We start from the raw sequence: 27,943 nt of genomic DNA, 5'->3' as shown, positions 1-27,943 counted from the left end.
GTATGGTCTATGAGGCTTGTGCTGCTCTTGAAACTCCGGGGAACCAATAAAATCACCTCGCCTGTCCGATTCAGAGATGTTCTAGAGCCTTCAACTGCGCACTGAACTCCCGAAGTTCCCACCCACCCATAATTCGCCTGTTTGTTTTGTCAGAGATCTAGAGACTGAAGCTGGAAGTGAAATGTATATTTAATGACTATTACATATATCCATAATGGATATAGATCTGGCTGTACTGCATATGAATTGTTTATTGTACTGCGATTAATTATTAAAAGTGACGAGTTCTCAAATTGGCTTTAAAATGTTATGCTTTGTTGGTACTGAAGGGAGCGGGGAGACTGGGGCATTTGCTGTCGATAATGTTTAATTATTGGTCCCTTTTAGAAAACAACATGATAAGTGAGAACTGCTGCAAAACTAGCATTACAAAGTGATTAGCATTATAGAAGTGGTGCAAATTCCAAACCATTAACACTCAGTGTCCTGGCCATTAAATATAAATATACTGAATTTTCAGATTATCAGAATCTTCATTTGAATGCTATTGGTTCTTAAAAATCCCCAGTGTTTCCAGTCACACGGGAAAAGAGTGTTCAGTCTGAACTGAACAAACAAACAACTCCTTTAAACCAGATATTTTTGGTGAATCAGAAATATCTCAACCAGTGTAGTCTGATTCATTAACTAAGAAGCTGATCCTTAATGAATCAAAATCGTACACTGAGAATGAACTGAATATACATTTATAAACATTTACCAAAGAAATGTTTACAGTGCATTATACATTTATCACTGAAAGCTGATTCAGACTAATTCAGTTTGTGAGTCTTAATGGGGTTGTGCTGTATCTTTTTTGATTTGCTGAAAAGGATCAGCACATAAGAATCATTTGTTCGTGAACTAGACTAAACTGGTTGTGCTTGTAAGTTTTTTTGAAGAACTATATGTAGTGCAACCCTATTAAGACTCACAAACTGAATTAGTCTGAATGAACTGAATAAACATGTCTAAACATTTACCGAATCAACTTTCAGTGAAAATTTTATTTCATATAAGAGACCGCATTGTAACCGAAATATGCCCAAATGAATCAGAATAGAATCAAACACAATCCAATCCAATCAATATGAGAGCTAGTGAATCAGAATTAAATCACAAATATGTATCGATACATTACCAAGGCCTGCCACTGACCATGCTAATATATATATTTTTTTTACGACTGGCTTACATCTTCTTTTAAAAGTGAGCCATACCCTATATTACACTATACACTTGACGAAACAACCCAAGGAAGACTTCTGACCCGGAAAAACGTAGGCTGAAAAGGAAGTAAAAATGGCACGATTTGCAATGGACGAAATGCTTTCTGCACCATCTTTAAAACTCAGCAAAACATTGGTCTCTTAAAGTAGAGAAAAAAAAGAGGAGGAATGTAGCAATGATCACTGTGATGTGTCCACCTGAGTTGACGTCATTCGCCACCGTCGCTTTTTAAATGACATACACCTCGCATAGACTGGGGAATATCTGATCTGTTCGCTTACATTGCAGACGCAAATGCACGTATCCGATTCATATCAGATTTATTTCCACCTATGAATGAGGCCTGAAACCGATCAGAGAATATTGAAATCAATGTGCTTTTTTCCACAATGTGTCATATCTGATCTGTGCCACATGGGAGGAAAAAATCTGAAATGGGTCACCATCTAATGTAGATGCGGCCAATGGGTGCGTCTTAATCAGCTCAGTATAGTTCAGAAGTCACTGAGGGCACTGATCAGGGACTCGGCTATTTTAAGGGCTGTCTCAATCACAAAATCCTTCCAGTGCACTGAAACGCTAAAAAGTCCCACAATGCACCATGAAAACCTTAACGGAAGTTCTAAAGCACGAAACATAAATCGTATGAGCTAATTCACTACACATATTGACAAGCGATAGATTTTTTTCTTTTCTAAATGCAAACCATTATTCAGTTATATTTCAGCGTAAACATACATTGCTAGACAGGCAATGAACATAATAACATTAACAATTTATTTATGGCTAAAATGTTGCACGTATATGTAACAAGCAAAGTAGGCCTATAATGTACTTTAAATAACATTAAAAGATTTTGTCAGAAAGATATCAGCTCTGCTGTTGTTCATGAATAGTGATGTTGTACAATGAGAACGTTGTCATGTGACCAGAAATAGTCATCAGTGTCCCAAATTTGTAGTGAGCGAGGGACCTTACTGTCCTTACCAGTGCCCAAATTCTTGTACACGACATAGATTCACGACATTTTTCTAAAAATATCATCACCGATTGCAGTCATTCCACGTTATGAATGTTTTTAGAATGTGATATAAATCCCTAATGCGCATTCTTGTTTGATACTGTTTTTATTAGACGCCCATTAGTCAAGGCTCTGTCTATTCAAATTAGGCTTCATACGCGCTTCATAGCAAGGTGGACACAATTGCAAGGAATGATCGCAGATATTCGATGCAACTCTTTGAAGACCATGAACTGAGTTTCAGTTCACATTTCACACCACTGAACACATATGCTGGTCCCAATTAAAGGGCAAAAAAGCTTATGAAAAACCAGAGCACTATGAATTTCCGAGGTCTGTCAGTAGGCTGTGTAATTTCGAACTCATTTCATCACTTGTTTTTCCCATTCACGTAACCGCCAATCTCTTTGCCACTTTGTGACTCTTTTACATGGCTTACAGATGCAAAAACTCCAGCTGTTAAGCCTTGGGCGTGAATAAATATTTCTTTACAATTTTCTTTATTTTTAAACTATACTCGATATTAACACCTGAAAGAATGTCAGTTGGGGAAGTAAAATTCACCATCCTAGAAACCAACAGCAAAGCATTCATCAAAATAAACCTCTCCTAGTGACCTAAGCTTCCTGTGAGGAGCCTGAGGGGGGTTTGATGTGCTAATTATTTACTGAAGCAGTAGGGACTTTCAAATTAGACCCCATGCTGATGCAAACTATGAAGAGTAGCCCTAATGGGGTAACCCGGGTAACATGTGAATTGAAAGAGAAAGCAGGGGACATTGGGGATTACAATGGTCATTGGGCAGTGTGCATTGGAAAGAGTCTCTATAGTGAGCAAGAATGGGAGGGGCCAGTCAAGGTCTTAGAACAGTATTAAATTACAGATGCATATGAATGGACAAGCAGTTGCTGCTGGCTTGGTCAAAATTGTATACCCTTAAGCTATTGTTCTTAACTGCTTGTGTTGGGCCTAAGAGGGAGGCAGTGGGTGGGGAGTTTTTAACCGTTATCACTTGTATGAGAGAATAGGGAACTTGTTCATATTCATTCCTGAGAGGCAAGTTCTGTACCACTTATAAGGAACAATTTTGTTAAAGATTTCTGCATTTAAAAGGGAAAAAAAAGGAAAAGTGAATAAGACAATGCAAGTGCTTTGAATTATAAAAACACAAATGCACATGCTGAACGAGAGGTCTGTGCCGGACGGGCTCCTCTTGTGTCTCTGCAGAGAGAGGAGAGGGGAAAAAAGAAGGGAAGAGAGGAAAAAATAGGGAAAATTACATACCTAAATCCATGTATCTGGGCAGCCATCCAAACAGACTTTTCCAAGAAGATAGAAAAAACATACAAGGGAGCAGCGAGCAGTAAAACTCTAATATTGCTCTCAGTATGATCACAGAAGGTAGATTACATTTGGATTTAGGATACATTCAAAGTTTTTCTCTCTCACTATAGCAACAGACTGAGTAAAGTGTAACTTAAAGCCTTTTCTAGCAGTAAAAAGTTAGGTAAACAGCCACATTTATGTTAATACATAATTCTGAGTAAGATTAAACCATGGCATTAACCTTTGGATCCAGCTTAGCATGTTCCAATGCACTGGAATGACATTAGACTAATCATGAAATGGTCATGATTACATTGTATGTTTAAAACAGTGCTATTGTGTAATTCGGTTTGAAATAGCATGGCCCAAAAGTGCTCAAATTGAAGGGATATTCTGTCGATGGAAAAAGCAACTGAACCACCATAGGCATGCTGCATTATCTCTGAGCCTGGCGGTGCAAATCCAGCTTAGCTCATGTTTACATTTTAAAAAACGTTCCTCGATGTGGGGAGATGCCAAGCCAAAGCATGGCTCCGAGGGTCTCTAGGGACATGCCACAAATCTCAGCAGAGCAGCAGGGGTCAGGGCTCTTTCTATAGGCCTATCGAAGGGCCAGCACATGCAAACCTCAATTTACTCAATGCTAAAGGACAATAAGATAAAGATGTTGTAAATTTATAAACACATACATTTCGTCCCCTTGGAATTATAAGGTTCTATCTGCGTTCTGAGCAGTTTTGAGATATTGAGCTTTAAAGTTTTTGCATTCCATTCGACTGTGTAGAAAGAACCTTTTTATTTTCTAAATAAAAAGTTCCAAAATGTACACAACTTAAAAAACAACATCACATAATGTAAAGAAGTGGTCACAGAATAAGAATATGTGAATAACAAAATTTTGACAAAAATGTCAGATAGAACCTTATAATTCCAAGGGGACGTTTTAAGTGTTTACTTAATTTATATGATATCATTAATTATACATTTAAAGTAGTGGCCAAAAGTGACGTCTGGCCTGGGAAAATTGACATCTTCACCCATTATTCAAATGTTTTTTTGTTTTTTTTCTGTAAGCATATTGTGTAGTTGTGGAGTCAATTGTTTTAATTGTGATAACGCAATGAAACATGCCAATTTGTGTCCGGCTGTCATTCAAAGATATTATAAACATGCAAAAAACAAGTGAGAACTAATGAAATATTAATAACTGATTATGTTTTAGTCAATATTTGCTTTTTCTGTGAGCTTTTTATCATAATATGCTTTTCTTTTTTTTTGCATTGTAAAATAAACCCTCTAGCTGCAGTTTATCCCTTTTTGCCAAATAGTTTTGTCAGAACAACATAGTTAGTGTTTTGTTCTTAGCTCATTTTTTAAATATTTAAAAATATAAAATATTTTCCGCATTTGATCGTTCAGTCAAGCTTGCAGGGTCATTACAACCAAATGCTCAAACCAATCCCCTTCTGACATCACTTTTGGCCACTACTGTATATATATTTATGTGTTTATCTTTATATTATTTATATACATTTTTAATGATGTAATGTATATATTTTATAATATAAGATGCATTGTATAAATAAAAAGTTGAAAGGGGAATATGTCCAGTAAAGACATAACCAAGGGGAAAAAATATATATTGCATACATATTATTTGTCTTGGCAAATTTCACCAAAGTGCAAAAAACAAGAGAGAAACAACAAAATAAGAATATCTGATTATGTTGTAGTCATTGTATGTTGTAGTCAATATATGTTGTAATAATTTGTAGTCATATATACTACAATTGTAATTTATATATATATATATATATATATATATAAATTATGCCAGTTATAGATATTAACAATTATTCCATATATTCCATTATTATAGGCTATGTTCATTATATTAGCATAACTATATACAATATATTATGCTTTTATATATATATATATACTGTATATATATATATATATATTACCCTCATATAACCCCTTTCCCCTTTGAAATAAAACATTTAAATATATAATTTGTTGAAAGTGAAATTTGCTGACAAAAAAAAAAAAAGAAGAAAATAACAGTGGTGTACTAAACAAAGGAAGTAAATCTTGTGAGGTTCAGTAGCCTGGTGATTGACATGCAATGCAAGGAATGGACAGCAAGTGACAGGAACATAACAGGCCGTCCGAGAAGAATGTCACTGCAATTGCTGAAATGCATTTCCTATTACCAGTTCAATAGCTAATCTTTTTTCTTGTACTTTGAGTTCTGGGGAGAAGTGATCTATCTGATAGCAATAAACACTGGTGGAGCATGTCTCTTGCCAAGCATAGAAGCACATCTGACAAAGCAGAGGATATTAAGAATGCAGTGCTCACACGGTGAATCCTCACCACACTGGTGAGAGAAAAACAGCTTTGTTGTTATGGTCCAATTTATTATTTTTGTCTGAGGTAGCTGAAGCAGAATGAAATAGTGGCAGTTGAGCTTGTGCCACCCCTGTATAGTCTTCTTCATCTTGGAAGAAGACTTGCTAAGATTTTGAGCAACAAATCCAATCTAAAAATGTTTAAAACCATAAAGCTTCCTTTCCAGGAGCCTTTATGTAGATGTCACATGTGGCATTTGGCCATGACATCCAGATTTTATGAATGATTTAAGCGCTCAAGGCATTGGAAATTACTTTCTTTTGTCACCAGTTTCCAACTACTGGACTTGATAGATGCTATCCTCCTCAATGTCTCCCAAGCATTTCAAATTTCCATTTATTTAAAGAGGAAATGGAGGGAAATTTTAACGGGTCACTAATTTCATTTCACTGCGTTCCGGTGGCATTAGGCCGGACCAGATATTTCAGAGGAGCACAAAATCAATGTGCACATTCTGTGGGGAATCGCTCCATGAATCCATTAGTAACTTTGACCAAGAGGTCAGGTAAAGTAATAGCCAGATAAATGTTTTATTACTGATGCCCTGACTGACTTAATGGCCAAACTAAATACATATAGTACATCCATGCATGTCAAACACTTACGATTACATCAGGATGATGTAATGCATTTATCTTTGCTCTCCGTGGCTCTTCATTAACTGTATAAAAAGCTGCTTCTTGCTCATATAGACTATTGCACTCTTGCATACAAACACCAGCCATCAGAAAATCTAGAAAGGAAGAGTCCTGTATCACAAATGAATTGGTTGCAATTAAGGCATTTAAAGTAGGTAATTAGCATTTTAAATTTTCAGTGCATTCCTTGCAAGATTTAGTAAATGCATCTTAGATGCATCTTTAAGAGAGCCATTTGCATGCTTCAGAAACTGTTCTAAAAGCAGTTGTGAGCATGTTAATGCTTTAGTAATCGTCTTCTTAAGTGCATATTGATTTGAAATGTCTAATGACAGATTATATTTAAGAGTGTTTGTGTATTCTTGCTTATAGACCATTTTTCTAAGCTGCATGACTGGTCACTAGAAAAAAGAAAAAAAGAAAAGAAAAAAAGAGGGCAGTGGAAGTTGGGGGGCTTCATGGGAGGAGTTGGGCTCTTCAGTGATTAGTGGCAGCTGTGGAGCATTCACGTTGGGTCTCTCCTCTTCACTCCAACAGGCCACAAAATCCCACCAATCACAGGACACCGCTTTCAAACAGCGCAAAATTTGATTTCTTAAAGGGGCCGTTGCTTCAAAGGGGAGAAGCGGAAGGATTGTTATGATTTAAACCGATAGGTTTTACTGGTTCCTGTCAGGAAAGATGTATATTTTCAAAGGAAAAATCAGGTTATGCAAAAGCTTTTGAGCTTTTTTTTTATGGGTAGCCCACTCATTACAAACAATGACATCATTCTTTCATTTAACAAATTGAGAGGAGATTTTATGGTGGTAAGTATTTGTTTATTAAAAGATGAGTCGAAGAGAGGTTCACATTTGGAATGTGAGGCTAGGCTGCCTTGTACTTCACCATGTTCCCTGGCAAAGAGTCCATCATATTCCAAACCTTGTATCAAAACAGACTTTATGTAAGACCCACATAAAAATAAACAAAATATGTTTAAGTGCAAGAAACAAAAATACAGGTTTATGGTTGTTGTAGTTGTTGTTTTTAATAGAAAAGACGGCAGTCTTAAGTTGAAAATAAAATGTTTCATCATATGAAACGAGGATATGGAATGTACCTTTTTTTTTGCTTTCTTGGTTTTTCTTCAGCCAGACCACCGACATTCATTATTTGCCCATTATGGCACATTTTTAAAAATGAGTCATTTTCAAATTGGTTGCAGGACAAGAATTGTCCAATTTTGTGGGTCAGTTTAAAAAGAAATGGTGTTTTTTGTTGTTGTTTTTTTCTCCACAGAAAAGCACACCATGTGACCATTCAGTTACGATCAGTTCCAGCTGATTTCTTTATTCATCAGTGACTTCAGCATCATGACAAATAATGACGTTGTCAGAGCAAAAGTCTGCCTGTCCATCATTTTGCTACAAAAATGCAAAAAAAATAAAAAAAAAAAATGTAGATGGTCTGCATTTACAAGTAAATATATTGCACAAAAAATGAAGGGGAAACAGTATGTGCCATTAGAAAGAAAAAAAAATCCAGTCTCACACCTGCGATTGGGACCCATCCACATATCACGAGTATGATATACATAAACTCCTAACTTTACTATTTTACAGTACATATACAATCTTGAAACTAATACCAGCACTGAGGTATGCATCTCCCCCCTCCCCAATGCCATATGTTCTACAAATACTCAACAAATTTGATCTACAGCTGTACAAAACCTAGTTTAAAATCACAAGGCATTTTGATGCAAGTTTTAATTTAAACTTAATCCTTAAACCAGGACTCCCTTGCATGCTTAAAACAAATGATAAAGGGAAGAAGTGCCTGAAACTCACTGAGTGCCCAGTAAGAACATTCCCTTTTTAACTGTACAAAAATATGCCTGAAAATAGTTTGCTTTCTTTTAAAAAGATGAGGTCTGTTATGTATCAAAATGCTTCCTCTAACACCTGCAACTCTAAGGAGGTTTAGGCTGCTTAAGTTTCAAACCAGTAGGTAAACAGAATCAGTAAAAAAAAAAAAAAAAAAAAAAAAAAAAAAAAAAAAGGTTTTAAAAGAAAAAGTTCCGGCATTTAGAAATGACTAAACGTTTGAAAGAAACGTCCTGAACAATATTAGTTCACAGATTTGCTTTGAGTCAGTCCACAGTCTTTACATTTTCAGCTCCCTGCAGTTAGAAAGAGGGTATAAGATGCATAGAAGTTCTCAGATTTTCCCTTTGTGGTCCGCTTTAGTTGAACAGTAATTGTAGACCTACAGAAAAATCCATAAAACCCTGTCATGCTGCCAGAAAAAAAACGTCTGCAGACTTTTTTTCTTTTTTTGCTACAGTACCAGCTTCATGAGCATCTAACTCCTCAAACCTCTCCCCGCCTATGGCAAGCCATTTTAACATTTATTCCTTTAAAGTAACCAGTATCTTATTGTTTTGTTGCTAGTATTTATTTAATTACTAGCAAGTAATCCAATACTGACTAGTATCTACTTCACAATTTTTCATTAAATAATTATACTTATTACTAATACTTATTCATTTCCTACTAGTTTTTATTAAGTACAGTACTTTTTATTTAGTGAATATTCCAGTTTTCCTAATATTAAAAAACATTGAAAATACTCTAGTTCCTATTTGTTAGACACTTGTGTTAATTTCAACTGTTAGCATTTTGAATTGAACTAAAATAAGCTATTGTGAATACTTATGCCACGTAAACTAGTGTAACAAGTGAGGTAAGAAATGTTAGTACTGGAATAATGAAATGCAGCACATGAATAAGTACTAGAAACTAAAAAAGAAATAAACACTAGTCACGTTTGGATTACCCACTTGTAATTAAATAATTGATACTAACAACAGAAGCATAATATACTAAATAGTTTAAAGAAGTAAATGTTTAAGTGGCTTGCCATACTCGCCTCCTTCCCAAAGCCCCTATAGGTGGACCACCAGAGGAAGGCAGGGGAAAGAAATACGTACAGAACAGAGCATTATACCTCTCCCGTGTGTTATTACTTGGGACTTGTCCTATTTAGTATGTAAAAACCAAGTCAGAAAAGTTCGCTTCGAGCCAGTCCCCGGCGATCATTTCGCTGAGCTCAGGCGTGCAATAGTCTGGAAATTCAAAGTGGGAGCCCAGGCTTCCCTCGCTAAAAGACTCCAACTCCTTATCCACCAGAGAGAGGGAGAGATTCCCTGGGTTCGGGTTGCCCAGCTCCGAGCTTTGCGCGGAGGAGGCGAAGTTCAAACTGAAGTCAAAAAGCAAGTCGTCCGCGTCTTCGCTAGAGCTGGAAGACGTGGAAACTGACCTAGAGGATGCTGGTGAGACAGATGCGGGATACATTGTGCTCTGCTTGGTTATGTTTTTGAAGTTGTAGAAGAGTCTGTTGTTCCGGACCTCATCGTACATGCTGGCGCCCTCGGACTCTGTAGACGAGCTCAAAGTTGGGCTGGCGGGAACTTTTGCTACATTGTAGACGGGGATCGGATCCTCTTCCTCCTCCTTCACCCTGACCCGAGAGTCCTCCTCGGAGTCGATGTCGTCGTCTTCATCCGTGAATTCACTTTTAATGACAGTCTTTGAAACTTTCATGCTCTTAAACGCGTACTCATCTCCGTAGCAGTGAGATGATTTGCTTCCCGTCTTGTTCGTTTTCAGTTTGGGACATTTCTTGGAGGTCTTGGATATTTTGTTGCAGGACTTCTCTGGAGATGGGGCTGAGAGTTTGGAGGAACTGTCCAGCTTTGGTTTCTTCTTGGGTCTGTATTTGTAGTCAGGATAATCAGCCATGTGTTTCAATCGGAGTCTTTCGGCTTCCCTGATGAAAGGTATCTTTTCGCTGTCCTTCAGCATTTTCCAGCGCTTGCCCAAGCGTTTGGAGATCTCCGCGTTGTGCATGTCTGGAGATTGCTCCATGATCTTTCTCCGCTCGATTTTAGACCACACCATAAACGCGTTCATCGGTCGCTTTATGTGTCCGGTCGCTGTCTTGCACCAGTCTGGGTTTATCGAGACCATGAATTCACTTTCGTCGGAGTCTGTGGCTTCTCTGGACATGCTGTCCGTTTCGCTGTTGTCCGTTTTCTGCACCATGGTGCCGTTTCCGTGTGTCCAAAATATCACCCGCGTGCGTCTGCTCTCTGCGCCTTAGAGGTTCACCCACTCTTTCCAGAGTTACAAGCCGCCTTCTTAACTACTTCTTGGCTTTTTCATGTACATGACATCATGTGTAGCGCTCCAATCACATCCACTCCACTCCGCCCTACAGACTCCATGCAGCGCGCTTTAACCCTTAGCGCGCTCCCGTCTGGCCCCACGCTGTGCGAGACGCGCATATCACTAGATAAACGGAACGGGAATGTGAGTGTCAACACATAAACAAGCGAAACCAAACAAACCGCTCACACTTAATCTGTTTCAGAATCCTTTATGATGTGAGACTATAGGAGTGAGTTTTGTGTTATGGAAACATTTGTGTATGCTATGGAAGCTGTTTTCTCTCATCATCAGACTCTCTCTTAATAAAATACTGAAGGTGGCGCTTGGACACTGTTCCTGTGATTCTACATGGGCGAATCTTCAATTAGGGGGAAATGTTCAGTCTTCTGGGATGGTTTTGTAGGAAGAAAAGCTTTTTAATAAAACAATCATTCTAGGATAGATTATAACCACAATTTTATCTATTTAATTAGCTGGAAAAAATAAGTGTGTTGAAATGTTAGATTATCAGGGCTTGTTCCCAGACATTACTATAACTTCCCCTCAATAATGTGCTAAAATCAGGAAAATGTATAAAAAAATATTTATTTCAGTTGGTATGTGGTATACAGCTGTCGTTACAATCACAGTTTTATGGTTTATGTGTGAAGAAAATAATAAGCAAGAAAGTTCAAGGCAAAAAAAAAACAAAAAAAACAAAAAACATTACCATTCCACATCATATCAATAATCCAAACTGGCATACATTACACCACTTGAAGGATGGTTGTTCAAGGCCACAATCAGATTTGTATTCAATATTTTAGCATAGAATAAATATTGTTTGAATTACATAATTCACTTTTTAAGATTACAAGTTAATAAAGCCTGTCATTAAAGAATCATACTTTTTTATATCTGCATAGAGTAGACAGTTTTATTGAATAAAAAAGTGATAACATCTACTTCTTTTTTTGTGTGTGTGTGTGTGTCATAATTTAGCGTTTTACTCTAATTTGTAAATTTATTTGGGATATAGAGCTGGTGGATTTATAATAATGATTACAGTATTTCATTTTAAAATGTATGTCTGCATTTAATGATATTTATTCTCCATCATTGTAAAAAGTCTGTGTATAAAAAAAATAAAAATAAAAAAGAGCACATTTAACAGAGCACTTGTGCTTGTCTACAGTGTCTTATTTCTGCCAGGGAATAAATTCATTTTCAGTTTTCTCAGCAAAAGGGGAAAAAGTAAATGGCAGTTCTTGATGTGCTTCATTCAAAGCCAACAGATCCCTTTTCCTGCCCACTGTGGTTAGCAGTCAGTAATGTTACTTGAAACTATGCATCTGCCAAAGCTTCCTGTTTTCTGTCCCCTAGAGGGCAATCACTAGCCCTTCAGAGACCTTACATCACCCTCACCTCTGATGATGGAAGAAACTGCCCTGAGCACTGGACATGTGACTATAGTTTTGCCTAAAAAGGTAAGGCTTGAGGTAAGACGAGCACAAATGACAAGAAGCAATCCGCTGCCTGCATCTCTCTTGCAGTGACCACAAAACTGCCCCCCCCAACTCCACTCCACTCCACTCCACTCCACTACTCCCCCACTCAGTCATATTTATTCAATCCTTCATTAGAAAAAAATCTCAAGGTCATATATTTGACATACATACAGAAAACATATACACTCATCAGCAAGTCATTCTCCTCTGCTATTGGACGAGAAGAAATGTTGAATGAACAAGTATCTATGGATGCGGTCTGCTCTCTTGCTGTGGTTCGTTTTGTGTTACATCATCGTTCTTGTGATAGGCTCACAAACAGAGGTGAATCAGAGCCTCTAGTGAGGTGCTGCTCATTAGCATGGCTCGTTAAGGGCTGTGAATGAGGTGAGAGTGTCAGCCACTGCAGAGGTGTGAGTCATCCTGAAAAAGGGAGGGTCTCTGTGCAGGGAAATCTGAGACATCCTCTCTCCCCTGACTGCTGCTCAGCACACACACACACACACACACACACACACACACACACACACACACACACACACATATATATATACATTTATTTATATACACATATATATACATATACACACACATATATATATATATATATATATATACACACACACATATATATATATATATATATATATATATATACACACACACACACACATATATATATATATATATATATATATATATATATATTCTATCATTCTTGATTACTGTTGTAATATACTAACCTAATGATATTTTCTCCCCCTAAACTTAACTCTCACAGTAACCTTTTTGCATTTTTACATTTTCATTAAAACATTATTTCCCATGTTTATTAGACTGTTTTCTATGTGGGGACCACTGATGTGTGATTTGACTTAGTAAGGCTGTACTATACTTGTGGGACATTTTTGTCCCCACAAAGAAGATAAAACCTGATCAAACCAGACATAAATGCACACACAGTACAAGTACCAGAAGGAATAGGTATAAGTCGACAAGAAAAGCATTGGTGGTCTTTGGTGTTGCTGTCCACATGTGCATCCTATTATTTGCTTTTGAAACTCGCACTGTTCTTCCAAAATAAATATATGAGTTGAAATATTGTGCTGAATAGGAGCATTGTTATTATGACTGGCTGTATGACAACCTGTTTTGCTTCAGCAGAACCTCTTTAAAATATTCATTGTGTATTAGCAATAAAGTAAAGAGGGTAACACTTTATTTTTATGGTCCATTTTAGACATTCTATAATTATATAAGTAACTGTGCAACTGAATGTCAACTATGCCACTCATTAGAGTATTAATAGACAGTCTGCTTAATATCTGCTAACTCTTTTTTTTCCTGATGGTTCCCCAAAAGACATTCTACTGACTATAACCTTGCAACTACATGTCAACTGAACCCTAACATAACCCTAACCTAACAGTCTACTAATACTCTGAACAGAGATAGTTTTCACTGCAAGTTAGATAGTAAAATGTCTAAAGTGGACCACCGAAATAAAGTAACCATAAAGGGTGTGTGTATATTCTGTTTAGTTGTATGTGTTCTTAACTATATTTATCCCTCATAAAATATTCCCTCAGTTATCTAAACTCTTTGAAACAGCTGTTTCTATGCAGGAGCACTGAAGCTTGGATCAATACAGAGTCAGGGTAAGGGTTATCTGATGCTGCAGATGCATGGATCCATCTCCTCTGCATAGCCTCTAGACAGGCGGGCCTCTTCTGACTGATATCTGGTGGGTTAACAATGGCTAGGAAAAGGGGTTGTTTATAGGGGCCTATTGAGAGGCAAATAAAGTTCTCACTTACATAACACATTCTTGCATTCATGGAGTGGTTCTCATCTTAGAATAGTATTTTTATGCAAATAGCCTGATCACCTGATAACGATCATATGTAGTGTGGATGGTACAGATATTTGCATCCTATCAGGAGTTGCTATGACAAAGGAAACGCATCTGGATAGTGTTGTTAATATTATCTCAGTTTTAGATTGAAGCACACCCTGTACTTTGATAAGATGAACCTGTGTGGAATAAACAATCATTGATTTAAATAGGCAAATTGTATACAAAACATATAATCGTTCTAACAGTCACCATCTGCCGGATGAAAATACACTTTTAATGTAGCAACGCATTCATGTGAGACAAGAAACTACTAGGACAGTAATGAGTTTCACAGGGGATGCAATTTACTCTGCAAATCAGTATAATCTTAGCCGAAATCCAGACTTAAATAATATAATAAATAAAGTTCTTAAAGCATAATTAGAACACTATTAAAGAAGAAATATTTTAATGAACATATCTCAGTTGAGACATGCATTATACACTGTGTGCTATATGCAATACATTTCGAAGCAGTTTCTTTCTTGTCAATTTTGCTAGGCCCTGTGAAGAATGAATAGTAGCGCTGTGCATTTACCCTTGTTGGCAAGTAACTCAAAGTAGTGACACTACTAACTGAACTAAACCTTTTAGTAGCATGCCAGTAGCTTAGTATTACATAACACAGTTCTAATGTCAAAATATATTGTCCTCTACTGGAAGGATAAAATCAATTCATTTTGTAAACAAACAAACAAAAAAAACAAAAAAAGGAATAAAATAAAAATCTCAGAGTCAGAGTTTAAGCACGACAGAGTCTACTAATTTGAAACAAAATATGTTGTCAAATTACACTGCTCATTATTAGTTTTTATGCAGTTAGGCCTATATCAATTAGAGTGTATTGTAAGCTCTAATTTGGAATGCTCATTTGTTTAAAAACTTTCCTTGTGCCAGAAAATCTATAACCAATGAAATTATATCATGTGTGTGTATTAAACGCCCCTGTAAGTAGCTTCAATATAGTCTATAAGCTTGTAGCATATTTTCAAAAGATTACCTAGCTTGATAATCTACACACAATTGAAAGTTTTTTTTCAACACTGACGTTACAAAGTTACAAAGTTATTGGTTCAAACTGTAATTGTCACAAACCAATATTAATGTGGCTTTAGGGTGTCAAACTTCTTTCCCCCCCTCAAGGTTCTGATGTTTATCAGACATTTGACACCTAAGTACTTGTCATTTATGTAAACAGCTAACAACTGACACTTCTCTGGAATGTCTATCACATGACACACTAATACAATCAACCGCCCCCAAGTCTACCCCTAAAAAAGTGCACCACTGTTTACTAAAACACCCCAGAAGACTGTCCACACACCTGAATTTCTCAAATTAAGCTACAAATAGGTGAAACGAGTGTCAAATAAAAGTAGCTCTGATAGGTGTATGAATTTCAGTAGCAGCCACGATCTGAGATCCAACCACTGAAATTCACAGAGAAAACGTACTCGGTTACTAACGTAACCTCGGTTCTCTCTAGAAGAGGGAACGAGTACTGCGTAAGTATCTTACGCTAGGGGAAAATCCCTTTTCCGCGAGATATTGAAGCCAAAAAATTATCCTTAATTTTGTATTATTGTAAAACGCGTTGCGGCAGCATACAGACATAGGCAAGACGGCTCGTGTGCCTATTGGCTGTTCTGCGGCAACTGCAGCAGCCTATCGAGCGAGGCCTAGCGTGACGTCAGACCCAATGAGGGTGCTTCGCGCCCACTGCGTCACGTCCCGCCGAAACGGGCGTGGCTTAGGCCTATAAATACAGCTCGCAGGCAGCTGATATCTGTTTTTTCATCACCGAAGCTAACCAGAGCGTCTGCATGCACGGCAAGATACGCAGTACTCGTTCCCTCTTCTAGAGAGAACCGAGGTTACGTTAGTAACCGAGTACGTTCTCTTACGAGAGGTCTCTCGTACTGCGTAAGTATCTTACGCTAGGGGACCCAATGTAAAACGCCGTGCGTGCTGGGATCTGACACCAAAGACCTAAGGGCGAAAGCCCGGGGTTCATATAGTGCATAATCACCAGGGGAACTCACAGGGAGTCCGGGAAGAGGGAGGGGCGGAGCCGCGCTCTTCCACATATAGCAGCGTCCCTTAGACGCAAATTACATCATACAGACAGGGCGGAGTACGGCCTGAGCTGATGGAAAATTGTGGGTCTTATTTATTTGCCCATTAGCATTTTGCGGTCGATCAGCGGGCAGTGCTCATTGAGCAGTGCTCAGCAGACACAGTATTCTGAACCGATAGCATCAGAACAGACAGTACTGGTATATTTAGACCGACAACAGCCTGGCCTGTAAGGCGAGAACCTCTAGGTTATAAAACCTTATAAATGTAGACGGGGAGGCCCAGCCTGCCGCCATACATATATCTTGCAAGGCAATCCCACTTGACCAGGCCCACGACGAAGCCATGCTTCTCGTGGAGTGCGCTCTGACACCCAACGGGCACTGCATACCCTTGGAAGTGTACGCCAGCGCAATGGCGTCAACTATCCATCTGGATAGGCTCTGTTTCGACGCGGCTAGTCCCTTGGAACGTCCGCTGAACGAAACGAAGAGTTGCTCCGTCTGTCTGAAGACAGATGAGCGAGACACATAAGCTCTTAATGCCCTGACTGGACAAAGGAAGCTCGCGTCTCCTTCCTCGTCCGAGACCGGTAGGGCTGACAGGGAAATGACCTGCGCCCTAAACGGTGTGTTGAGGGATTTTGGAACATAACCGTGCTTAGGTTTGAGTATACTGTAACTCTTGAGTCATTAGGCCCAAACTCCATGCACGTCGCGCTTACTGAGAGCGCGTGTAAGTCCCCTATGCGCTTCACCGAAGCGAGAGCCAGAAGAAACACTGTCTTGAAAGAAAGGTGTTTAAGATCAATCGTCTGTAAAGGCTCGAATGGGTCACCTTTCATGGCCTCCAGTACAGAAAAGTCCCATACAGGGACTGAGGGAGGTCTGGGAGGATTCAGTCTCTTAGCTCCTCTAAGGAAGCGGATGATTAAATCGTTCCTTCCTATTGACTGACCAAGCGTTGTTTTTGAGAACGCTGCTATGGCCGCCACATAAACTTTGAGCGTGGAAGGGGACCTGCCCTTGTCCAACAGCTCTTGTAGGAAGGAGAGAACCTCCGTCACCCCACAGTCTGGGGGCGACACGCCACGAGCTGTGCACCAGCTGAAGAACACTGACCATTTCGAGGAATAGAGACGTCGCGTAGACGGAGCTCTAGCCTGCGTGATCGTGTTTAACACTCCGCTTGGGAGGTCAGTGGGTACCCGTTGATGGCCCAAACATGAAGGGACCACAGCTCTGGGCGCTGATGCCAAATCGAGCCCTTGGCCTGAGAGAGGAGGTCCCTCCTCACTGGCACTGGCCATGGGGCAGTGCTCGCTAGCTGCATCAGAACTGGGAACCAGGGTTGGTTTTTCCAGAACGGCGCTACGAGTAGCACTGAGCATCCTTCTTCCCTGATCCGCTCTATCACCTGAGGCAGGAGAGAGACGGGAGGAAAGGCATAGAGCGGGCGGCGGGGCCATACATGAGCCAGCGCGTCCCTGCTCTTGGAGAAAAATTCCAGACAGTGAGCGTTTTCTTGAGACGCGAACAGGTCTACTTCCGCTCTGCCGAATTTCTTCCACAGCAGCTGGACTGTCTGTGGGTGTAGAGACCACTCGCCTGTCGGAACATTGTTCCTGGACAGTCTGTCCGGTCCTACGTTTAGGAGCCCTGGCACATGCGCTGCTCTCAGCGAGAGCAGGTTGCGCTGAGCCCACACCAGGAGGCGTTCTGTCAGCCTGTGCAGGTTTCGGGACCTGAGGCCGCCCTGGCGATTTATGTAGGACACCACTGACATGTTGTCCGAATGGACCAGGACGTGGTGTCCTCGTATTTGGGGACAAAAACGCGTCAGCGTGTTGTCTACTGCCAGCATTTCGAGGCAATTTATGTGCAGAAGCTTCTCCCGTTCTGACCATTGGCCGAAGAACGGTCTGCCCTCGAGCAGCGCTCCCCATCCCGAGGTGGATGCGTCCGTAGACACCACCTTCACACTCGAGGAAGTCCCCAGGCTTACACCTGATTGGTACCAGTCGTTTGCTTTCCAAGGTTTCAGAGCTGCGATGCATTTCTGATTGACCTTGAGACGAAGCAGATCGGAAGCCCACGCTCGACGCGGCACTCGCACTTTCAGCCAGAACTGTAGCGGGCGCATGCGAAGCAAGCCCAGCTGAAGAACTGATGATGCTGAGGCCATGAGACCTAGCATCCTCTGAAATTTCTTGAGCGGGACAGATGCGCCGCAGCGGAAAGAGCTCGCTGCGCGCTGAATGTCTAGCACGCGCTGTGGTGACAGTCGCGCTATCATAGACAGCGAGTTCAGTTCTGTGCCCAGAAAAGATATTATCTGTCTGGGGGACAGAGAACTCTTCGCCCAATTGACTCTGAGACCCAGATTCTCGAGGTGATCGAGTAAAATGGTCCTGTGCTCTATGAGCATCGAGTGAGATTGAGCTAGAATCAGCCAATCGTCCAAGTAGTTCAATACTCGCATGCCCTGTAGCCTGAGGGGTGCGAGCGCTGTGTCCATGCACATCGTAAATGTACGGGGTGCTAGGGACAAGCCGAACGGTAGGACTGTGTACTGATATGCCTGGCCCTCGAAGGCGAATCTCAAATATCGCCTGTGACGTGACGCTATATGTATTTGAAAATACGCGTCTTTCAGATCTATTGACACAAACCAATCTCCTCGGCGAATCTGCGCGAGGATTTTTCTGGTCGTGAGCATTCTGAACTGTCGCTTTGCAAGCACTCTGTTCAGTTGCCTTAGATCTAGTATGGGTCTGAGACCCCCGTCTTTTTTCGGTACCAGGAAGTATCTGCTGTATAGCCCTCCTTCGCTCTGAGCGAGAGATAACGGCTCTATTGCCCCTTTGCTCAATAGTTTCAAAATTTCGTCTCGAAGTAGGTGTGCTACTTCTGTTTTTACCATGGTCTCGACGCGCGTCGCATAGCGACGAGGGCGCCGGCGAAACTGTAGCGAATAGCCTCTTTTTATAATGTCTAGCACCCACTTCGAAACCCCGGGTAGCCTCGCCCATGCATCTGCATGAATGGCTAGGGGTTGAATGCGAAGCGCGCTCTGGTCGCTCAGCGACAGAGGGGCTTCGGTGTGCTGTAACACAAGCGTCGCGCTTATGACATTCGAGGCAGAGGGCGCGCTGATAACAGCGGGCAGATTGCCCGCGCTCGGCTCCTCTGCGGTGGTTAACCGAGAGGGGGAGGGCTGGGCGAGTCCCGTAGGACTTGTCATGTCTGTGTGTGGATGTGGGCGCGGGATAGCGGGCACATTTACCACACCGAGAGCATTGTCCGCCTGAGCAGAGCGAATGCACGTTGGTTTAGTTTTTACAGCAAAACCTCGAGACATGCAGGACGTAGTGATTGTGGGCACTGGGCAGTGGGCACATATGCTACGTTTAATGCGCAATCGAACTGGGTCGATTTTATGTGCGCGAGCCCTGTGTGACGGGCTGTGCTTGTGTGTAGGAATGGGCACTGGGCAGTGGGCATTTTGACTACACTCATAACACCATCGGCCGTGGCCGGGACACCAGAAAATACACTCTTTATGGGATTTATCTGGGTAGCCGTAAAAACGGCATTTGTGTGCAGGCAAGCGGGCAGTGGAACCGGCTTGTTGACTGCAAAATACACTGGAACAGTCACATTTCTTGGAACTGAACGAGCGATGAGTTTTGGTGGAAGTCCGGCCGCAGCGGGACTTGGTCACCGTCGTTTCCCTAGGCGTGCTAGGACGACTTCGGGGCCTCGGGCTTTACCGCAAAGGGCGGCGGCCAGATGAGCGAGAGCGCGGTCTCGCGCTTCGGGCCTGTCGGCGCTGCGAAGTGGCGGCGGTGGGCGGAGGCTGAGGCTGTGAGCTCTGAGCAGACGGTTTCGCACGGCCTGCTGCAGAACTGGAGCGCTTCGGCAGGAAGTGCTTCATAGCCTGTGACGCTTTCGGTACCTCGGCGAATCTTTCTGCGAGATCTTTGACGGAAGTTCCGAAGAGGCCAACGGGAGAAAGCGGAGCGTCGAGGAACGCGGCGTGCTCAGACTCAGACATCTCAGAGAGCGTTAGCCATAGGTGTCTCTCAGTCACAGTGAGAGAGGCCATGCTCCGTCCTATGGCCTGTGCAGCAGACTTAGTAGCGTGGAGAGCGAGGTCCGTAGCACTTCTCAAGTCTGGCACGCAAATTGCATCTGGTCCATTCTCGTCCAGCTTTCGGAGGAGATCGGCCTGTAAAATTTGCAGTGTGGCCATAGTATGCAGCGCTGACGCAGCCTGCCCAGCGGCGGAGAAAGCGCGACCGAGCAGGGTTGACGTCATGCGGCAAGCTTTTGAAGGCAGAGCCAGCTTAGCGCGCCGTCCAGCGGAGGGCGGGCAAAGGTGGGCTGCTATCGCTTCTTCGACCGGCGGCAGCGAATGGTAACCTCTGTTTTTAGCATCGTCAACAGCGGAGAATGCTAGCGAAACAGAAGAGCGCATTCTAGCTGAGAGGGGGGCGTTCCAAGACTTAGCGACTTCTTCGTGTAACTCAGGAAGAAAGGGCGCTGGTCTGGACGCAGGCGAAGCGCGCTCCCCGGGAAGAAAATATCCATCCAGCCGGTTGTGAGCAGGCTGTTCAGGCGTAGACCACTCGAGGCCGAGGCTCGCCGCGATAGAAGGCGCGGCCAGCGACTTCAGTGATGACTCGTCCCGCTGCAAGTGCTTCCTCAGACGGCGCGGCTTCTCTCCGGATCCAGCGATGCGTGTGCTTCGCTGAAGAGATGAAAAATCAGATATCAGCTGCCTGCGAGCTGTAATTATAGGCCTAAGCCACGCCCGTTTCGGCGGGACGTGACGCAGTGGGCGCGAAGCACCCTCATTGGGTCTGACGTCATGCTAGGCCTCGCTCGATATGCTGCTGCAGTTGCCGCAGAACAGCCAATAGGCACACGAGCCATCTTGCCTATGTCTGTATGCTGCCGCAACGCGTTTTACAATAATACAAAATTAAGGATAATTTTTTGGCTTCAATATCTCGCGGAAAAGGGATTTTCCCCTAGTGTAAGATACTTACGCAGTACGAGAGACCTCTCGTAAGAGAACAAGTCAAAGCTTCTGTTTCAGCTCACCGCCTCGCTTTACACCCGGGTGCTGGAAACGTGGGAATGCTTTGCTTGGCCATAATGATGTCATCACCTTGCTTTCAAAGACCCCTGGCGTCTTGACATGGCAACATTTTACCTGTTGTCATTTCTACGTCCACGCTCCCAGCCTGTCTGAGTGTGCCACTGCATTCAGGGAAACATTTTCACTGTACAACTACCTCCTGAGTGTTTGTATGCACTCTGTCTTGGGCTAATAAACATGGTCTGAGAGAGCCCTCGGGGCCGACGAGGCCGGGTAATGAGAGTATGTTTAGTCTGGGGAAGCTGGGACAAATTCTGATGGATTGCATGGCCACGGCTTAACCTCCTCTAATACATACTAAAGTACAGAGAGAGTGAGTTCTGCACACTTTCACTTTTTCAAATGCTACTTGGGAAATGGATGAAATCAGGTTCCAAGATACTCTCATGATTTTTGAAGTAAGACGTATATGCGACGGAAGGCTGAAATGAAAATAGCCTATGCTGCCAAAGAGATCTCGCCAAGCAAAAAGCACAATAAATCAAGGCTCTTCTCACTTCATTGTGAAAGTGCATGTTTAGTGAAATGGTCTGCCGTGTCCAACAAGCACGAACTTGCTCTTCCATGTAAATAGAAAGAAAATGATGAGCTCTGATGGAGTCAGGGTGTATGGTTAGTCACCCTCAGACGTATCCTGCACTCTGAAGTTTCCGTTTATGATCTTTGCACCACAAGCCCAATTGTGACAGTTCAAAGACGCCTTGCAGAATACATAGCCCTTGGGCTCAGCAGTCTTATTGAGAGAACTCACCCTATATAATTAGCAGCTTTACATAATCCAAAATTAAAGGTTAGATTTACTTAAAATATGATATGTTTCTCATGATACAAGTACTAAATTACTTTAAAAATTATCATCAGAACATCTCAAAAACTTAGGATCTGGTCTAATAAGTTAACTCGCACAGCTCCCTGTTGGCAAACTATTCAACAAATGTCTATTATAATTTTTTATTTATTTTTTTTACATTTTTTTTGACAAAGCTTATGCTAACCGTTGTAACCCAGAGATCCTGCACTGTCATTAATTCACAAATGCCTTTAAAAATGTACTTTTCACCCCCAAACAATATTGTTTTGACAATAAACAACATTATATTTTATTTGCATAGCTTTGACAGGCCATAACCCACAATGACCACAGCGTGTATATAAGGAAAGTTTTAAATTGAGTGTAATTTTTGTGGAAGTGTTATTGCTGGGTGCTGTAGTGCTGTCTAATTAAAATGTGTGGCTAAACTGCAAGTGCACAAAAAGGACAAGGCATAAGAACCTTGTTTAGTTTACAAGGAGACAAAAACATATACATAAAACTGCATTTTAAATGTAATCTGTAATTTACTGCAAAATTTGAATTCTTCGAAACAGAAGTTGTAGTGGGCTATAAAAGGGTCTCCTTTGCAATTGCTATTTTATGAGTGTTATTTAAATAGATGACTAGTTAGATCACTATTGTATCACTGAAAGCATTAGGTGGAAAAGCTGTGTAAAAAAAAAAACTTATCTGTGATATTTAAATTAAAGTATAATTAGTCAAAGTGGAGGTGGTGGGACAGAATTGGCTTCCTATTTCTACTTTTCCCACCTGGTGCTCAGGCAGTAAACTCATTATAAAATGTCAATAAACTAAAAAAGAAGAAACACAATTTCTTTAAAAAAATATAGCTTCCTGCCCTAGTTACTTCACTTTTGAATGGAAACACATTAGAAGGTATGTAAAGCAGACATAAAAAAAAAAAAAAAAAAAAAAAAACAAGAACAAGGGGAAAGGGATCAGATTCAGCACTTTTGATCATTCTGAGAAGCAAGGGCGGAAATTGTTTAAAAGTGAGCGTGTTTTCACAGTAAATCTGTTCAATGTGGCCATGACTCTGTTTAATAGAGTAATGACCCAGGAGCTTTTAGTTGGTGCTGGCAGCTGTCTTCCTGGAAAAAAAAGCCAATAAACATCTGCACCAAAGAAATGTTTGAGTTTTCATTTGCTTATTATCTGGGTTTTGCTCAGAACTTTTTTTTTTTTTTAAGCATGTGGGAATGTTCTTCTGATTGAGAGACACATGTCTCCAGGCCGTAGTTAGGTGATAATGTGTTTTTCTGTGGCACTTTCCACGAACAGGGTAAAAAAATGTGTCCTACTTTTTTCTAAAAGCACTTTTAGGGCACAAGTCCCATGTGTTCATAGTTTATCTAACTATTAGATATGTTAGATATATATATATATATATATATATATATATATATATATATATATATATATATATATATATATATATATAATTAACCTAGCAATAAAGTTTTAAAGGTATATTGGACCCTTTCTGTAGCATTTTGTGAATACATAGCTTTCTCAATACACAAATTCTAGTGTTGACTGCATTCGTCAAGTTCAACCATGTTACCAAAGTTATTGTAATAGAAATTGTTAAATAAATATTTTCAGTAATTTATGGGTTTATGAATAACTAATAAGCAACATTTGGTCCCTTTCCCAAACTAGAAAGCCCATAATGTAATTTATAGTAATTTAGGCTAAATGTTAAACACTGTTATTCATATTTAATGTATGTATGTATGTGTGTGTGTGTGTGTGTGTGTGTGTGTGTGTGTGTGTGTGTGTGTGTGTGTGTGTGTGTGTGTGTGTGTGTGTGTGTGTGTGTGTGTGTGTGTGTGTGTGTGTGTGTGTGTGTGTGTGTGTGTGTGTGTGTGTATGCATGTATGTATGTATGTATGTATGTATGCATGCATGCATGGATGGATGGATGGATGGATGGATGGATGGATGGATGGATGGATGGATGGATGGATGGATGGATGGATGGATGGATGGATGGATGGATGGATGGATGGATGGATGGATGGATGGATGGATGGATGGATGGATGGATGGATGGATGGATGGATGGATGATGGATGATGGATGGATGGACAGACAGAAAGACAAATAATTAAATATTGGATAAAACAACAACATCATAAACAATTTGGTTTTAAGCACCAAAAACTGAAAACCTCATTAAAAATGAATAGAACAGATAAATAAAATAGCTCATATAATAAAGTTGATGGTAGTTAATCAACCGTTTCTAAAGGTCAAATACCTCATTTCACTGACCATTTGTTCAAAAAGAAAAGAAAAGAACTTAGTTTCAAACCGTGTTTTTATACCCTACTAATGAAAGGTGCTCTGTAAATTTAAAAGTAATTACAGCTTTAAAAATCACAGTGTTGACTCATAAAGATCTTCAAAGCAAACTCAATTTGTTTCTCATTATTTTGAGATATCGATCTAGATTTATGACTTTAATGTAAGATTTAAACCATCAGAACACAATTTTCAGTTCAATTATATCTGCCTGCCACTCCTACAACATTCTCAGGAGACAAAGACGAGACTTGGCTATTTTTGTTAGGAGAGCATTACCCTTCTTATGAAACGACAACTGTGATCATTTAAGCAAAAAGCAAACAAAGTCAAAGCCATTAAAAACTCTGACCTAAAAGCAGAGCGACAGAAGGAAAGTCAAACAGTGAAATCACCTCAACACAACTTGCACACCACTACATTACATAGCCAACAATTTCCCATAATGTCTTGCCCTGAAAGTTCAATACATCAGAACTTGCAAAGAAAGAAGTCAGAGGACATGACATGACTAAGTATTCACCTAACATAATTTTTAAATTCTTTTCTGTAGGAGAGGTTATTAAAATCTTTTTGTTCGCCGATTATCAGGGGTACACCCGAGGTTATCTTTGCTGAAGGTAGCCATAAAGTCAGTCATGAGAATTCACAGGGTCATGGAAACATTTGACAGACAGCTCTCTTATTCCACCAGAACAGATAAATGGAGTCCTGTACTTGCAATGAAAAACACAATAATCATTCTGTTTCACTAGCAGGTCATCAGCCACCGGCAATATTCATCTCTCAGCCGAGTAATAAAGTGTAGAGGTCACCCAAAGAGGGACAATGACCACTGCCGTGAGATTGATGGTCCAGAAAAGGCCAGCAAAATCCCAGCTAAATCAAAGCGATTTCATGTTAATGAAATCCCATGCCCATACACTGTAAATCATCTATGAACTAATCTATTAGTGATAATGAATTCACATTGGCAGTTTAACCTTACTTTTGCAATTCATTATTTTTGAGATTAACAAGGGATAGAATCTAAGTGAAGTGTCTGTGGGGAATTATGTCTGGGGGCTGCATTGTCAATCAAAGATTGTGTTCTCAATGTCTTCCATTAAACGAGAGGAATTAAATAAGACTTCCTTTGATGCCGACAGCTTTCCTATTTAATGCCGAGATACTACTTTCCCCAAGATAGTTAACTCTTCATTACCCAAATTAAAGGCATCCATCTTGCTCACAGCTGCCATATTGGCTTGACCTCTGCCTGTCACAACTTTCATGAAAGATGGTGAGTGATGAATGACTACCTCCGATCCCGTCACCCCAAACCCAACTGAGTGTCCAACTCCCTCCAATCCATTTATCTCTAGAGGCCGTGCCACAGGCCTGCTTTTAACAATGAGCGGTAAGATCCCTAATTGACTTTTATAGAAATGATTTTAATTATATGCCTGGCAGCTTTCTGAGAGTTCATAAAGATTGCCTAAAGCTTTTAACTCTGATCTGATGGAATCTCATCAGTTATAGTACAATGAAATGTGCTATTTTGATTTGAGGGAGGATTTCCCCTTCAAAAAGGTGCAGATTTGAACGCATACTTTTTAAACAACGCGACTAGTGATAGACCGGCCAGTGGGGATGATATAAATAGAACGGATTAATTTGAGACGGACAGGGAAAATAAAGTGGATGGAGTAGCTGATGCCTCTGATGTTATTGGTTCCTGGTTCAAGATGAAGGTTTTCCTGATTTTTACAACCCAAGGAACTGCAGTGAAAACATGTGGAACAGTTTCAGATCGGGCACCGCTCTGGCACAATCCCCAGAACCCTGTCTCAGGAAAAATAGGATAACTCATTAGCTGCCTTTTTTGTCAGTTTAAAATATAGACAACCTTGTCAGTGGATAATAAACAATTTCTTCTTATTTACATTTAGTTTCAGTTTATATAGTGAATTTTAAGCTTTTACATTTTTTTTTATTATTTAAAATACATGACATTGTCGACGGATAATAGACAATTTTTGCTACAATAAGTTTGTTTATTTTAGTCAATTCTAAGTTTTTCTAAGTTTTATAATACATTTTAAATATTTACATGTTTTGTAAAAGTACTATAACTATAATTATGAACCCTTTCTCAGGTAAAAGAGGAATGCCTAATTAGTAAATATATATGTCAGTTATAAATAATAGAGACAGCATTGTTGATGGATAATAAAAAATTATTTCAATTTAGTGTCAGCTTGTTTACAGTGTTGTGGGTTACACATTACAAATAAAGTGAGTTAATCAGATTACTTTTTTCAGGTAACTAGTAAAGTAACATTACTTTTAAATTTACAACAAAATATCTAAGTTACTTTTTAAAGTAAGTAACGCAAGTTACTTTGTTTCACCATTTATTGACTGACTTTGCATTTCCTTCAGCCTGAGGCTTATTCATTTAATTTTTGGCATAACAGAGCCTTTACATTTGCCAAAAGATTTGGTGATAAAAAGTAGCTCAAAAGTAATGTAACACATTACTTTCTATAAAAAGTAATTAAGTAACGGATTTAGTTAACTTTTTTAGGGAATAACGCAATATTGTAATGCATTACCTTTAAAAGTAACTTTCCCCAACACTGTATATATATATATAAACGCACTCACATTGTTTGTTTATTTTTGTACATTACATTTTTAATATTATTTTTATTTATATTTTAAATATTTAAATGTGTCAAACTTATAATTAAATATAATTATAGAATATATAAAAATGTATTTCAAATATTGTGCAGAACACACACTCATTTGATTTTAGCCATTTGCATATCTTATTTGATGTCATTAAACTATTTTATAAATACTGATCATCAGCCTGTTATAGTTCCAGCATTGAAAATTGTGAAGCCCATATCCCCTGACCCCTAAACAGGACTCATTTGAATATAACTTCTTTTCTCAATGTTATATTGTCCACCTTGTCTCAATGCCCCCTGACCTTTCGTTCCCATGTTCCTTCATAGCCAGAGACAGCTCGCTCTCCAGACACACCTTACTTCCTGAGGAGAAAATTACTCCTTCCTGAGAAAGATGTATCGTGCTCTTTGGAATGTGTGGGAGCAGACAGGTACCAACGGAGAGGGCACATCACCCGAGATGTAATGCTGCTCTGGGTTCTTCCGTTCTCCTGCCAAGCTCCCGCTCGTACCTGTCAGGGGGTCATTGGGAGCGCGCTCAGTACACACAATGAAGGTATGTATGACCTTAGTGACAGGTGCTGCGGAGAGAGAAAGAGAGGGAGAAACAA

At 40.2% G+C, this 27,943-nt stretch overlaps 2 protein-coding genes across 2 annotated transcripts in view; both read right to left on the bottom strand.

Annotated features, from left to right (window-relative positions):
* Positions 1–27,943, bottom strand: part of colec11 (collectin sub-family member 11) — a 325,681-nt gene that overhangs the window by 6,027 nt on the left and 291,711 nt on the right. The window lies entirely within an intron of this gene.
* Positions 7,965–10,899, bottom strand: sox11a (SRY-box transcription factor 11a). Its single transcript, XM_082143060.1, has one exon. It carries the CDS (start codon positions 10,755–10,757, stop codon positions 9,696–9,698), a length of 1,062 nt encoding a protein of 353 aa, XP_081999186.1. The 5' UTR covers positions 10,758–10,899; the 3' UTR covers positions 7,965–9,695.

The sequence above is a fragment of the Leuciscus leuciscus genome, assembly GCF_965113295.1.
Source record: "Leuciscus leuciscus genome assembly, chromosome: 17".
Taxonomy (NCBI): Eukaryota; Metazoa; Chordata; class Actinopteri; order Cypriniformes; family Leuciscidae; genus Leuciscus; species Leuciscus leuciscus.
This window is presented reverse-complemented; position numbering and strand designations above follow the sequence as displayed.

Coding starts and splice junctions, on each gene's coding strand:
- sox11a (XM_082143060.1), bottom strand. CDS start 10,757: ATGGTGCAGAAAACGGACAACAGCGAAACGGACAGCATGTCCAGAGAA.